Source organism: Pholcus phalangioides, unplaced genomic scaffold (genome assembly GCF_987345545.1).
Source record: "Pholcus phalangioides strain wild (caught in Gottingen) unplaced genomic scaffold, Ppha-v1.0 ptg000010l_1, whole genome shotgun sequence".
Taxonomy (NCBI): Eukaryota; Metazoa; Arthropoda; class Arachnida; order Araneae; family Pholcidae; genus Pholcus; species Pholcus phalangioides.
Window position 1 is genome coordinate 12,468,532 of NW_028301603.1, and position 16,573 is coordinate 12,485,104.

Sequence of the window (16,573 nt, forward strand, 5' to 3'; positions counted from 1 at the left end):
GATCATTTCTGCGTCCGAGACATTCAGCAAGCCGTTCATGGCTGAGGTAAATCAACTTCCTCATTAGTGCTTTAACCAACAACGCCAACATCACGATGGAAACCGGGATCCGGAAATTTCGCCTGCCCTGACCGCGCGAGTGACCAAGTGGGTGATCGTATGAGCAAGTGAGCGTGAATGACTGTGACGGTTTAGTGAACGACCATATGACTGTATGAGTCAGTGAGTGACCGTATGAGTGACCAAATAAGTGTAGGAGTAACCGAGTAACCATATCAGCGATCGAGGGAGGGATTGTAGACGGCAAGGGCGCGGTAGCCCAGGTCGATAAGACACTCGCCTGCCAAAGGATGTTTAGAGGTGTCGCGAGTTCGATACCCGGCTCGTCCTTGTCAGAGAACTTTCCTGACACAGGGGTGCAACCGAAACGGCGACGTGACTGCAGAAAAAATTGCTACCGCAGGAAGTCCCCCCATCGAGGGGTTAGCGCACCAACCTCTCGATGAGCATAAAAATACAGGCCTGCCGTTCGGGATCGGCAATAAATTGTAGGCCCCGGTCTAATTAGCCCTCGTGTGCAAAAAATGACCAAGGTGCGACAAAAATGATCAAAGTCACTGTATGACTGATCAAGGCTGCAACCATTCACTTGGGCATTCATACCTTAGTCACACATAAGCACTTATTTGGTCACATATAGTCACTTATTTGGTCACATATAGTCACTTATTTGGTCACATATAGTCACTTATTTGGTCACATATAGTCACTTATTGGCCACTCACACATTGTCACTTATTTGGTCACAAATAGTCACTTATTGGCCACTCACACATTGTCACTTATTTGGTCACAAATAGTCACTTATTGGCCACTCATTGTCACTTATTGGTCACTCACACATTGTCACTTATTGGTCACTCACACATTGTCACTTATTGGTCACTCACACATTGTCACTTATTGGTCACTCATGCAGTCACTTACTGGTCACTCATGCAGTCACTTACTGGTCACTCATGCAGTCACTTACTTGATCACTCACCCACTTACTTCGTCGCTCACAAGGTCAGGGCAGACGAAATGCCCGGGGTGAAATGCACCGGGGGCGAAATGTTGGAGCGGATATTTCCGTAAACCATGGAAACCTTACGTAAGCGCCTGAAACTGTGAAAGTCAAATTTGCATATTTACAGTGATTTACTTTATTGCAGAGCCCTCTGTAGACAAAAATTTTAACTTAATTTAACTTTTTACCAAAAAAAATCCCTTATTTTCCGCACACAAAATCGCATTCAAATATAACAACTTCAATTTTTATGAATTTTCGAACTTTTTACGAATTCATGGAACACCCTGTACACCGTGAATGTAAATCACAGCATGAGCAAATTAAGCTCTTAGTGACATTTACATAAATGCCCGCCCCCCAACCCCAGTAAAGCATTCATATCAATACACATACCCACCATGTTCAAGTAGTACTTGAACGGCCCCTTATGTATATACAGGCGATGAGCGATAATTTTTGTGTCCCCTCCCTCCACGTCCGTACCTCAGCACAGAACAATTTTTATAGGAGGGTGGTAGCATTAATGAGACTCGACTGTGTACGTGTCGCTTTTGAATGAAATGCGCAGAGAACGCGGCGGAAAAAATTCCCACGACGACCCGAGCCGCCGTAGGACAAATGTAGTTATATTGCTTCACCAGCTCAATGCTTTTCAGAAAGTAAATTTTCATGTAATTTAAATTTTATGTAAAATTTAACTTAAAATTCAATCAATTAAATATTATATTTAAAAAAAAATCGTATTCTTCATTAACGTGCATCTTAGCTGAAATAATCAGTAAGCCCAAGGACTGGGAAATTTACGAAACTGAAACACGAGACACATTCATCTCAATGAGGTATGAAATGAAAAGACAGATGGCGCTACCTACTGACATCCTGAATTATGCACCGGAGTCGGGAAATTCGAGAGTTATTTGCTTTTATTCGCGACAGATGGCGTGATTGAGACGATATAACACTTTCCGTGCTCTTCCAGTACTATAATAATTAATAATTGCAAAAATAATTTCTATTATTTTTGCTTCGCCTGGATTATGACTGACGACAACAATCGTTCGGGCACCAAAGGTACATCTCAGTTGTGCAGGCAAATACTCTGATGAAAGTGTAATTATTTTTTCTCTGGACAGAATACTGGATTGATAAGCGTTCCGGAAAAAAATACGGGACGTCTGGAAACCCTAGCGAGATCTCTATATTTTATTTTTCTATCAACTTTAGAGGGCATAAAATGAAGAAAAAGGTGTATTAGGGTGTTTCCGAGAGCCTTATCAGCCTCCCACTATTGCGGGCCGCAAAATGATAAGCTCAGCCCTAATTTCCATAAAATTTCGGAATGTTTGTAGTGTTTCCCAATTCGTCAAATATTTTCTCTTGGGGAGGGGGCGATGGTCACCCAACTTCAGAGCATTCTACATAACCAGAATTGCAACCTTCGGGGGTGTCATTTCTGGTTATGCTTCCAGTCACCCAACTGCTCCTGCTTATATCTCTTCCTTGAGATAAGGCGGTGGGCCATGATTTGGTTGGGAGTAGGAGGTCACTCAACTAGTGCCCCCCACTGTCACCTCCGGGTGAAATTTCCAGTCACGCAATTATAGTGCCTCCCATCAGCTTCGTATGTGGGGCTTCCTGGTCACCCCACTGCATTGCCAACCATAGGCTTCGGGTAACATTTCCGGTGGTGCTTCGGTCACCCAACTGCTCCTGCTTATACAGTCAAATCCCGTTATAATGCACGCCAAGAGACCGGAAGAATCACTTCGTTATAACGAAATTTCGTAAAGGAATTCCAGGTTACCTAGCATTGTTCCTTTGTAAAATTATTCGGGGGATTAGAAAAGTGTTCGTTAAAACGAGATTTTCGCTATAACGGTATTCGTTAAAACGGGATTCGACTGTATCTCTTCCTTGAGATAAGGTGGTGGACCATGATGTGGTTGAGAGTAGGAGGTCATGGCCCCCACAAAGGGGGGGGCCCATAGTCACCTCCGAATGACATTTCCGGTCACGCAACTACAGTGCCTCCCACCATCCGCTTCGTATGACATTCATGGTCACCCCACTACAACGGTTCCAACCATCGGCTTCGGGTGTAAAACACGTACACGCACATTTCAACATATACCAATTGATTAGAAGTTCCGCTGAGGAATATGGACGAGGTGCATGCGTGGTTTAGTAGTAGGCATGATTCCGCCCAACAACACCGCCTTCTACCATCAGTTTCGGGTGACATTTCCAATCATGCTTCTGGTCACCCTCCCTGCTTCAGAGCCTCTCACCATCACCGTGATGACACCTTCGGTGTCACCCAACTACATCACTTTATTTCATCAGCTTAAAGTGACATTTCTGGTCATGCTTCCGGACAACCTGTCCTATTACAGCGCCTCATACCATCAGTGTCGGTTGACATTTCCGATCACCCTACTGTAGCGTCTGTTACCATCGCCGTCAGGTGACATTCCCGGTCATGGTTCCGGTCACAATACTACAGCGTCTGTTACCATCAGCAGCTTCAGGAGAAATTTCCGGTCATGCCTCCGGTTTTCCGGTTACCCAACTACAGTGCCTCTTCCCACTACTTCGGGTGGCATTTCCGGTCTCATTACTTTTATACTTACATCCCGCTGTATGCGTCTAGGGGCGGGACAGCAATACATCATTGATTACCACTTGGTGGGAGTCGTGATTACCAGAGTGGGAGTCATGTTCTGGTTTGGGGTCACCCTACTACAGCGCCTCCCCACCATCACCTTCGGTGACATTTCCGGTCATCCAACTGCACCTACAGTGCCTCCTGCCATCAGCTTCGGATGACATTTCCGATCATGTTAATGGTTTTCCATCTCAGGCTTTCTTCGACCACCCCTGCTTACAACTCTTCATTGAGACAGAGCGGTAGGCCCTTCATGATCTGATTAGGAAGAGGAAGTCACGTTAATACAGCGCCTCCCAGTCATCATATTAGTAATGGTACCGGTCACCTAACAACGGTGCCTCCTACCATCAGCTTCGGGTGACATTTCCGGTCACAATAGTATTCTATCGATCCTTCCTCTGAAAGGGTTTGCGTGCAGTGTCGTGAACCACCCCGAATAGTTGTTCCATAAGCAATAATTAAAAATAATGATTCAGCAATGAGACATAAAATATTTACACGCCAGGAAATTTATATATTATGTATATAAATTTAATACATATGAAAGAGAAGGTTTTCACAATTTTCCGCAATAAAATGGTGTGTTTTCCTCTTCAAATGTTATCATTTTCATGCCGATGTAACATCGTGTTACTCCAAGATGTAAGGCTCTTCTGAGCTCGGTGCTCTGTATAACGGTCACAGAAGATTCGTGTCTGCAAATACTTACCCCCGCAATGACTTACAGAAATGTGGGGCACAAAAAATGACTAGGACGTTACAATTTGCGTAATTTATGCTGAAAAAAGTGCTTTTTTTCCGGTTAATTACAGACACAAAAAAGAAAAAAAAAAAACAATAATTTACATTTTTTTTGCATTTTACATGACAATATATATATATATATATATTCGTCTCAGACGTGCAACAATTATTTTTTTTTTCTGGTCCACGGTCACGGGTTAATAGACAAAAATACATGTAACATCATTACATTCGAAAAAAAAAAAAAAAAATTCCAAAAGTTTTATTTCATTATTGTTATTTACTTCGTCATCGTCGTCATTTGGAATTCGGCAAGGCGCGCCACCTGGAGTTCGAACCATGAACTAACTCTCTTGGCGCAATATCCGAATATATTTTCGTGCAATTTTTTTCCCCCTTCGATTTATTATCAGTCCATTGTTTCTCTCTTTTATTTTTGAAGAATCGATGATCGATCGTTGGATCGATCAGAGTAAATATGAAATCTTCAGCAGCAACAGCAGCAGCAGCAGCAGCACAATCAGGATCACATGGACCGGTATGGGCCTTTCATCTTCAAGTACTGAAAAAATTATTGAATTAATTAGAAATTTATGTAAATCTTGTTGGTCATTATTTCCGATAGATTTTAAGCAGTATGTTAATTTGAAGTTTTCGGGTTGCGTAGAAAAATATATAAAAGGAAAAGGAGCCCAATATTCACCAATTTGGTTCGTCTGCCATTGGTAGGTATGGGCCAATAATTATGCTCAATGACAATCATACATCGTTTCTTTCTATTCAAGAGAAGCAAACTTTACCACGATATAGGGGCAAAGTTATTGGAAATATTTGGGGTAACTCAGAGATGTTCTCGTATCAGAAGACCTGAGTTATCTTAGAATAAGGAGGTCCAACCTTCAGGATAGTGCGGGCCACTTTAGTGATTTGTAAATTTGTCGCGGGCATTTCAATAAGGGTTCTGGAACTGTGCCATGGGAAGCTTAAGTGCCCTGCAACTGTGAAACGGTAATCTATAAATATGCTGCGGGCCATTTAAAAGTGATCAGGAACTGTGCGTGATCCGGAACCACACCGGGAAATGTGCCGCGGGCCACTTAAGAGCTCTGGAATCATTCGGCAGGTCATGCAAGTGATCTATAAATATGCCACGGGTCCCTTTGAGTAGTATGTAAATGTGCCGCGACGCCATTTATCAGTGGTCGCCCCAAAAGCTCGTTAGGAGCCGTTCAAGTATTACGTAAGCAAATTTTTAGCCATTTTTGACCCCCCACCCCCCTTGTCAGCAAAAGTCATTAAAAAGTCGATGATGACGTAATACTTGAACGGCCCCTTAGGGAAAATATCGTATCTATATTCTTCCGGCGGTTCGAACCTAGGACCTGACGGCAACCTTCACCGGTGGTAGACGAACATCTTACCAACCCGCCACTCGGGCGCTTCACTAATCTACCTGGTCCCTCGTTCCCCCAGATCACTCTTTTGGCCACTCGTGTGCTTGCAGACTTAAATTCACCCACTGACTTTGTTCCTTGCTCTCTAGGTCACTCTTCCTCACATTCCACCAACTTTCTTAACCACTAATTCCTCATATTTGTTGCCCTTGGCTATAACCCGCCAAGCCCTCTCCCCGTCTCTGTGCATGCGCATCTGGCCAGGGCCACAACTAGGAAGGGCACAGAACGCGAGGATGTGATTCCCCAGGGCTGGATCAGGAAAGGAGTTCCTGTTTTCCCCTTCAAAATCACTGATGCCAAAATAGGCACTGACCCCGGGCAACAACAGTAAAGCCTCGTTTTTAACTGCGGCCCTACAAATAGCCAATCACGGAACTTTTAGTTACTTTAGGACGAAGCGCAGGTGAATTTTCATGGAAATGTAATGTTTGCGAGACGGGCGTAACCGCACCAACGGGGGATGCTCTTTGTTCTATTTACATTATTTGCGGTTACATAACCTACCGAAGTAGATTTTGCGGATGCTGTCACGAGCGACATTTTTTTGTCTATTACTAAACACTTAAAAAAAAACCAACCAACAAAAATAGGCCGGAACCCGGGCCATGAGAACAAAACTTCCCGAGTGTTGTATGAGCACCTGTCGAAAGTTATTGCCATATTTACCATTGTGTGTGAAAACAACGCGAACAAATTACCCGGATGCAAAACGTAACTATGACATCTCTTCCTAACAGTCGTCATTCATAACAGCCAGTGAATATATTTATTTCTTTTACACTATTTTACCCCTACGCAAAAGGCATGTACCAGGTGATCCATAAGTATCAGAAAAAGTAAATAATCCACAATTATCTGGAAAGTATAGAAAAGTGTTCTTCAACGTTTTCGCAGCTGCGGTCTCGGTGAAAGCAGTTGAACAATTTCAGGGGACCAGTGGTAATGGGGGGGGGGGGAATAATTTATGAACTAGTGGCAATGGGGGGAAAACAATTTACAAACCAGTGGTAACTGACGTGGGGAGGGACGTTAATTTGTGGACCAGCGAAAATAGCGGAAAATAATTCGCGGATCGGCAAAAAATAAATGAGTAGAAATTAAGAAAATCACATGATGCATAATATGTGTAACAATTGATGTCACTACTGTAATTTCGGCTTCTTTGCGTGCGTACATTAAAGTGTGGAAGTGGAAAAATAACCAACACGCAGTTATCAATCACATACATGCATTTTACTGTACATAAAAACATAAAAGTAATTTTTATGTTTCTCTACAAAAAATTTAATTTCCTCGTTTTAATTCTATTTTCTTATTTTAATTCATTTTTTTTAATTCAACTTCCTTCTATTTCAATTTTATTCCTTAAATTAAATTTGCTTTCTATTTTAATTTTGTTCTTTCTAAATTTAAAAAAATTCATTTCTTTCTAAGTTTAAAAAATTTCATTTCTTTCTAAATTTAAAAAATTTCATTTCTTTCTAAGTTTAAAAAATTTCATTTCATGCATTTAAAAAAAATTTTTTCATTCATTTAAAAAATTTTGTATCTAAAATTTAATTTTTCCTCAAAAAACTTAATTTTAGAGAGATAGATGGCTTTTTCTCAGCCCAAGATATCAAGGAAGCATTTTATTTTCTGGACACCATGCCGAGGGCATTTCATAGGACTCTGATTTGCATATTTTCTGTGATTTCTGTTCTGCAGCACTCTCTATCGACAAAAACTTTTATTGCTAACATTCCTTTAATTTTTATGAATTTTTAAAATACATGTATTTACGAATTTATGGGACACCCTGTATATTCACTGGTGCAAAAGTGATCAGTTTCTCTAAAGTTATCAGACTTACCAATTGTAGAATCAGACTTAGCATGTGATAAATGTAGTGAATTTTAGTAAGTTTATCAACTTATAAACCGAGGTAACTTACACTTATAACCGTAGAACGCGTAATAATAATAATTTCCTCACCTGTATGACCAACGAGGGCCCTCCGCTGACAATCTCTGGAGGAATCTGAGAGAGTGGACAGTTCTCAATGCTCATGATTTGTAGATTGGCGCATAAGGCCAACTCGTAAGGTAGGTTATGTAAGTTTGGATTGTCATTGATGTACAACGATTCCAAGTTCTCTAGAGTCCCTGAAACAAACAGAATAAATTAAGCACATTATGTTAGAACAGAACATCGATTATCTGGGAGTGGTTATAAGGAGGATCTTACGGACTCTTTTAACCACAAAATTATTATCATGTTCTTGCACATGTTGAACAAAACTCATTCATCATCATTTAATGATGCGATTTGGAGGGTTGCTCAATCATGCTATCCTGTGATGGATGAGTCTATTACACATAATGTTGAGGCACCCACACACTAATCGGGAGACCAACAACAGATGATTCTGTGTATCAAATTTTTCATCTGGACGTATCATGTATATCATGCCTCGTATTGAAGTATTGCGAGTCCAAGCAATCTTATATCATTGCGATTTGTTCGGAACAAATGCCATCTGGTATTAATCAGAGATCTGTCAAATGACGTACGTAGGCGAAGGGAGGGGGGAGATTGGTGGCGTTAAACCCTATTCCTCTCTTTGCCGGAAAGAAAAAATGTGAACACTAGATTCCCCTCCCCCTCCATTGTGAAAATCCTGCGTGCACTACTGCTGTCTCAGCAATGCTAAAAATACGCTCATCACTCTGCGTGTCACTCACATAACAAGATATTAATTTATTCTTCAAAGTTGTACGCACAGCGGCGTGTTTACGGGTGGGGGGGGGGATAAGTAGGTTATAGCCCAGGACGGCAAGTCCTGGTGGCCGTATGGCCTCAGGTTGAGAAACACTTATCTATAGAGTGTGTGTGTGCAAGCATGCAGATGAGCAAAATAGTCTGCAAGTATGTGAATGGTAAATATGGGAGACCGCATCATGGGAGTGATCAAAAGCGTGACCCCAAGATGGTGTGAAATCATGTGAGCTAAAGAAGTGTGAGAACTTATACAGAGGCATATTTACGGGAACTGGAGGGGCTAAGCGGGCCTTCAAACAAGAGACATAGAATTTACATTAAATACGGTGTGTATGCGTGTGCGTGCCTTTGATATCAGCGCTGTCTTAACGTATAAGCCCACCAGGACACATGATCCGGTTATAAGAATAAGCATACAAATCTATAGGCGGTTACTCACAGCCACACCAAACCAAACACGGCCCCTGCTCTGTCCCTTGCTTACAGCCACATGTAGCGGGAATCTGAACATTTCACCGGGGCCTATGATATTATGATTAATTTGTGGACTGGCAAAACATAAATATAGGATAAACGGGTGAAGAGCACTGCTTTAAACAGCCTCGGAATGGTCGCCGGTCGTTACTCTACTCTACTCACAGTTGGACAATAATTGCCTTATAAGAAAAATTGGCATTTCTGTATAGCAATGCCAGAGATTAACCAACAGATAGATCCCCACCCACACACGTGCCAAATTGAGTAAAAACTACAGAGCAGAGTGATGAATACCTATTTCTCCTGGAATCATATTCAAGTTGTTTTCGCCAGCACTCAAGAATGTCAAGTTCGACAGGTGACCGATCGCCCTCGGAAGACTCACCAACTGATTGCTCTGCACCACCAACTTCTGCAGGTCACGCAGGAAACCTTAACGGAAAAAAATAAATATCAAAACATGTTGTTGCTAAATGTATGCACATGATTTCAAATAAAGAACTTAATAAAAACACGATTACATTATGCATGTTGTGAAGTTACGCTGCCATGTACGGGGGGTCCAAAAGTAATACGAATTTTTCCTTTTTGAATGGAATGGGGCAAAGGATCCCCCCCTTTCCCGACCAATTGCCCGCCTAGGCAATGGTCCCCCTCACGCCCCCCCCCGTATCTCCGCCCATGCAAGGGGGGGGGGGGAGGTCAAAAATGGTTGAAAATCTGCTTACGTAATACTTGAATGGCCCCTTAGTTGTGTGTATGACCGAGCGTTTCACTTACACAAAAGAAATTTACCGGGCCGCGGGCTTCCTAAATTTCAGAACCACCTGCTATAGATACTGACTCCCTTCACCTACAATTATTTTCAAACCCCCCCCCCCCCCACATCTTTCCCCATAATTATGGTGTTATAATTTGCTTTATTACAAATCTATGACTTTCCTTGAAATCGGCAAGATTGCAGCGCCATCTATCTATCATTTCTGGAACACAATAGTTGCTCATTAGCGCGTACTTTAAAAAAAAAAATTTCTTCAAATCACAGGGGGGGGGGGGGGGCGCGCGAAGATGTTGCCCCCCCCCCCCCACTTTGGGAAACAATGATACAACTCTATGCAATGCAGACATTGGAGATACAAAAATGCTAATATTTGCATTACCTATTTCTGTGGGCAAGGCCTCGATCTTGTTCTCTTCGAGGTCCAACACCAAAAGCTTCCTCAAGTTGCCGATGGTGGCGGGAATCCTCTTCAGCAGGTTGTTAGACAGGATGAGGACCTCCAAAGACTGCAGGTACTGAATGTCGTCCGGAATCTTCGACAGCTGATTTGTTCCCAGGTTCAACTCCACCATGTTCGTCCACGTACCGATATCTAGCGAACAGAATTTAATTGTACATTTTTACACACATTGTTATACTGTAATATTGTTTCAGTTCATATATTCTCAACCCACGTCCCGCGGGCCAAATGTGGAGGCCCGTGACCTCACACCTGATTTTGTAAAAAATTTACCTAACGGCACACTTGCAGATGTGCACTTCACAGTATTAGAGCACTTATATGGGCACTCAATCCATGTCCCACGGGCCAAATGTGGACACCCGATGTGGCCCATGACCAAACCTAATTTTGTAAAACTAAACGGCACATCTACAGATCTCTTGAGAGACCCACTTAACAGCACCACAGCACTTAAACGGGCCGAGCAACATTTACAGAGCCCTTGAGTGGTCCGTGGCACACTTACAGAGCACGCAAGCGATCCGTGACATATTCACAGATCTCTCAAGTGCCATGCGGTACAGTTCCAGAGCTTTTGAGCGTGCTGCAGTTCTTGAGCGGCCAACGGTGCAGTTCCACATCACTCAAGTTAATCGTGGCACAGTTCTAAATCACTCGAGTTAATCGTGGCACAGTTCTAAATCACTCAAGTTAATCGTGGCACAGTTCTAAATCACTCGAGTTAATCGTGGCACAGTTCTAAATCACTCAAGTGGCACACATAACATATCCACATGAGTTAAGTATCACTTAAGTGGCCCGTGACAGGTTTTCAAATCAGTGAAGCAGCCCCACACTCCTGAAGGTCGAGCACTCACGTTTTATATCAAATATTATAATGAATACCTAGCTACTACTTTATACATGCTCAACCAACGGCCCACGGGCTAAATGTTACCCCACGGAGTCATCTGATGTGGTCCGTGACCTCAAACCTAACTTTATATAAATTAACTCGCGGTACACATTTTCAGATCATTTAAGTTTTCCACGACACAATTCCAGAACACTCAAGCGGCCCGCGACACATTTCCAGACCGTCTGTGTGATCCGCGGCACATTTATAGACACTTAAATGGCCCATAACACGTTTTCAAATGAGTGACGCAGCCCGCACTCTCCTATATCAATATTATAATGAATGCAGTCGATTTCCGTTTTAACGAATACCGTTATAGTGAGAATCTCGTTTTAACGAAAACTTTTCTAATTCCCCCTCTAGCTAAGTTTACATAGGAACAATGTAAAAATCTTGAATTTCTTTATAACGAAATTTCGTAATTACGAATTGATTCCTCCGGTTTCTTGGAGTTCGTCGTAACGGGATTCGACAGCATATAACTCGGAAGAGAAAAAAAAAAGCTTCGCATAACAAATATTTGAGATGAATGTTTAACCGTATATTCATCACCATTATATTTTCAAACTCGGTTATAAGGACATTCTGGAGGATTCAGAAAAAGGGTTCGTTAAAACGAGACTTTCGCTATTACGGTATTCGTTAAAACGGAATTCGACTGTAATGACAAAATCTCAAGAAATCTTCAATGTCTTTACATCCGAATTTGTCTCTAATTTTTAAGTTATGAAAACTGTCTTCATCTCCGTGAAGATTGCAAATTCAATTTCGCTTCATTGAAAAAAGCGGGACAGAAAAAAAACGGGACATTTTTCATTAAAAGAAGTCTATATCGTCTTAAACATTGAACTTACCCAAAGGTAAAGATGACAAGAGGTTCTCCTTCATGTTCAACTTCGTCAAATTCTTAGCGCGAGAAAATATCCCGAATGGAATTTTGTTTATCTGGTTGTGCTCCATGTTGATTGACTGGAAAAAAATAATCGATAATTATAATCTTTTGTTTCTCAATCGAAGGCAGAGCTCACACGATATACACATCAGTGTTGTTCAACCTTTTTACAGCTGCGGACCGGTACTGGTTCGTGGAGTAGCGGTTGAAGAACACTGCGATATAAGCAATATAAGACAATTCATTCAAGCTTCAACCTTTCTTGAGTCGTGAGCACCGCGTCCATGCTTATCACCAAACGAAGAGCACCCCTTACGGCAACGTTGACATGCGTATGTCTGAAATCTGCATAATTGTCATTCCTGAATGCAATTTTTAACAGGTGTTTAATTGAAGCGTTGATCAAGTGCTCGCGAGCATGAAATCGGACCGGAGCAGTGAACACTCTTGGTGCTTCAGGGGAATCACCATGGTTCTCGCGAGTAAAAGATTCATCGAAATCAAGGATTGAAATTATTTTTCAACACATAAATTATACTATGACAATTCATAACTATATATGAATGAGAATATTCACATATCACATACGTTAATGAACGTTTTATTCCATAGAATTTTAATCTACTGTAGTTTGCAGTAGTGCTTCATTTATCGCCATTGGCGATTTTTGAGTGGTTTTAGCAATTTTTGCAACTTTACTTACCTTTGGGATAATTTTTGGTGATAATTAGCGTTGTTCTTCGTTTTCCAATACCTGGAATCCAATTTCCTGTATTTTTCTAAAGAAATATGGTCAGTTTAGGTCACAGAAGCAGAATTTCTCGTTCAAGTCAGTTCCTTATGAAGAACAGCCGAAAAACTGAACTGAATTAGATGAGAGGTTCAGTTTATTTTTTAAAAAAATAAGGAAGTAATCAAAACGAAGAACCTCAGAAGAAGCAGACGACAGGAAATCCCCTACAATTTAATCTAACAGTGTTGGTGCTGCCATCTAATCTCACAATTAGAAATTACTCCTGTGGTTTTTGAACTGTCTTAGTCAAAGGAGCAGAATATCTCGTTCAAGTTAGCTCCCTACGAGAAAAATCAAAAACTTGAACTGGATTTGATAGGATGTTCAGTTCTTTTTTTCGGAAAATAAGGAGGTGCCTGAAACGAATAACCTTAAAAGTAGCAGACGACAGAAAATTTCCGCTGTTTGATTCACTGTTTTGGTGCTGCCATCTAATTTCAAGATTAAAAGTTACTCATGGGTGATAAGAGCAGAATTTTTTATTCAGTTCAGCTCCCTACTAGGAAAGTCGAAAACTTGAACTGGATTTGATAAGAAGTTCAGTTTTTTTTCTCAGAAAATAAGGAGAAGTCAAAAACAAAGAACCTCAAAATCAGCAGACGACAGGTAAAAAAATTATGTTTCGAACATTGAGCTTATATTACTGGAAGAAGCATCCAGTCACAAGAAAATCACGTGACTCGGTGAACACAAAGTTCTCGCCTGTCGATTTGCTCATAGAAATGTACAGTCCGGTCTCTAAATAATGCGTTTTAAAGATTAAAAAAAGGGATAGAGAATCCTCATATCTAAGGATGAAAAGAGATTAAATTATTTATTTCATTCATTAGTACTGAAATCATTTCTTTCATTGATTCTGGAATTATTTCCTTTATTAATTATTATTTCTTTCATTAATGATGGAATAATTTCGTTCACTAATGCTGAAAAATTTCTTCCATCAATTCTGGAATATTTCTTTCATTAATTATGTAATTATTTTCTTTCATTAATTCTGTAATTATTTTCTTTCATTAATTATGTAATTATTTTCTTTCATTAATTCTGTAATTATTTTCTTTCATTAATTCTGTAATTATTTTCTTTCATTAATTCTGTAATTATTTTCTTTCATTAATTCTGTAATTATTTTCTTTCATTAATTCTGTAATTATTTTGTTTCATTAATTCTGCAATTATTTTCTTTATTAAATATTATTTCTTTCATTACTTCTGGAATTTCTTCGTGATACTTCGTGATCTTCTTTCATCAATTCTGGAGTGATTTTCCATTAATTCTGAAATTATCTTTAATTAATTCTGAAATTATCTTTAATTAATTCTGAAATTATCTTTAATTAATTCTGGAATTATCTTCCATTAATTCTGGAATTATCTTCCATTAATACTGAAATTATGATTTTCATTTATTTTGGAATTATCTCTTTTATTAATTTTTGAATTATCTCTTTTATTAATTTTTGAATTATCTCTTTTATTAATTTTTGAATTATCTCTTTTATTAATTTTTGAATTATCTCTTTTATTAATTTTTGAATTATCTCTTTTATTAATTTTTGAATTATCTCTTTTATTAATTTTTGAATTATCTCTTTTATTAATTTTAGAATTATAACTTTCATCAATGTTGAAATTATCTTTCATTAATTCTGGAAATATCTTTCATTAATTCTGGAATTATCTTTAATTAATTCTGGAATTTTCATTTTCATTAATTTTGTAATTATCACTTTCATCGATGCTGGAATTATTTCTTTCGTTTGTGTTAAACTTAGACTGACCATATTTCCTCGAGTGAAATATGGGAAAATACGGGACATCGCCCATTATCGCCAAAAATGACGCCAGAACCGAACAAAGATGCCAAATATTGCTGAAGTTACAAAAAAATCACAATGGCGGGAAATGAAGCATTACTGCAAATTGCAGTGGATTAAAATGAATATTTTTTGCCATTAGAAAATAACAGAGATTGCGCCGATATACAAGTTGTATATTCAATGAGTCACGTGATCTTCCAACGAATGATTTTGACAACGTTCTCAGCACTGCCAAAACTTGCTCTGCCTTAGGAGAGCACCTTCTAGAGATAGATCTATCTGGAACCCCTTTATACACTATATGAAGGCGTTTCAGATGTATCTATAGGAGGCATTGCCTCTTATTGGGGGCGTCAAAGGTGGGCTCGACTGATCTAATGTATATATGTATATATGAATTGACATCATCCATCATCGTGCCCCCCCCCCCACAATAATGACGTTGCCCCCCCCCCCCCAGACTTCCAAGTCAATCTCCGCCTGTGATAGGAGGTACTGCTTACGCACTGCCAAGGCGGAGACCGCTGACGTCATACTTCCTCCAGTAATATAAGCATAACTTATGCTTATATTACTGGACGTAGCATAAGACTTCTTAAGCTCGATGTTTCAACTGTTTTATTCATAGTATAGGTGGTGCCATCTAATCTCAAAAATTGAAATGATTCATATGGTGATAAAAGTTTCTGCGACTGTATTATTCCCAGGAGAGATTGTTGGCGTTATACTAAAAAGACAGCTATCGAAATACAACCGGATTACAATCGCTTTTTCTTGGAACAACAGTATAATTCCCCTTTTTTACTTCTAATATCCATATTAAAATACGGTGAAATCTCGATATAACGATAATCTATGGACAAAGAAAAAAAATATCGTTGTGAAAAGATTATCATTATATCGAGAGACAGGAGTTCAACTTCAAGCCAGATGTCTTCAACCTTTTTTCTAGTCACGAGCACTGACTGTGCCCATCATGATGAGAAGAGCACCCTTACGGCAAAGTTTGATGCACGAATGCATGAAATCAGGATGATTTTGATCCCTGAATACAATTTGTACAAGGCGTTTAATTGAACGTTGATCGAGTGCTCGCTGGCACGAAATCACACACGAACACTCTGGGTGCTTCGGGGCCACCGTGGTGCTCGCGAGCAAAAAGGATGAAGATGCCTGGTATACGATTTCAAATTCGATATACACTGTATATTACTCACGTAGACGTTGCAGAACTGGGAGGGTCCTCCCACTGGATACGATGTAAACGAATTCCTGGATAACGTCAGTGTAGTCAAGTTGGACAGACTCGATAGAAGGCCTTCCTGCAGATGGATATAATACGTTATATCGAAAAATAATAATTTCATACTCAATATGGTTATAAATAATTATTTCTTGGTTTTGCGGCTTATTAATAGCGCCGCTGTGGTGGTCGAGTGGTCATAGTGACGGACTCGCATCGCGAGGAGGATCCGGGTTCGAACCCCACAGTGGAGGTCGACTGCAGTTGGTTTCTCGTGGTTCACAACTTCGAGGCGCAAATGCGAGCCGATCTCCTCATTAAAAAGTCTCGCCACAGAGAGCAACAGGCCTACAACGATAAATTATTCAATCATTACACTTCACTCATAGGTAGAAAAACTGGTGGCAGATGGCAGCACTACACATAACAAGCATTACACAGAAACAAACTTCATGTCAGGTTTCACTACACGTGTACACGCACATTCCCGCATGTGTCAATTCGT

The 16,573-nt window shown here is 40.1% G+C and overlaps 1 protein-coding gene across 1 annotated transcript in view; it reads right to left on the minus strand.

Annotated features, from left to right (window-relative positions):
* Positions 1-4,236: 4,236 nt before the first annotated feature.
* The window catches only part of LOC149080939 (leucine-rich repeat protein soc-2 homolog), an 85,331-nt gene continuing 72,994 nt past the window's right edge, over positions 4,237-16,573 (minus strand). Inside the window, exons 10-15 of the mRNA XM_089237632.1 lie at positions 16,043-16,147; positions 12,175-12,289; positions 10,339-10,551; positions 9,473-9,610; positions 7,916-8,085; positions 4,237-5,046 (exon numbers count right to left, since the gene is read on the minus strand). Of these exons, the coding sequence (XP_089093758.1) occupies positions 5,011-5,046; positions 7,916-8,085; positions 9,473-9,610; positions 10,339-10,551; positions 12,175-12,289; positions 16,043-16,147 (777 nt within the window). The 3' untranslated portion in view covers positions 4,237-5,010. The remainder of the gene's footprint in view (positions 5,047-7,915; positions 8,086-9,472; positions 9,611-10,338; positions 10,552-12,174; positions 12,290-16,042; positions 16,148-16,573) is intronic.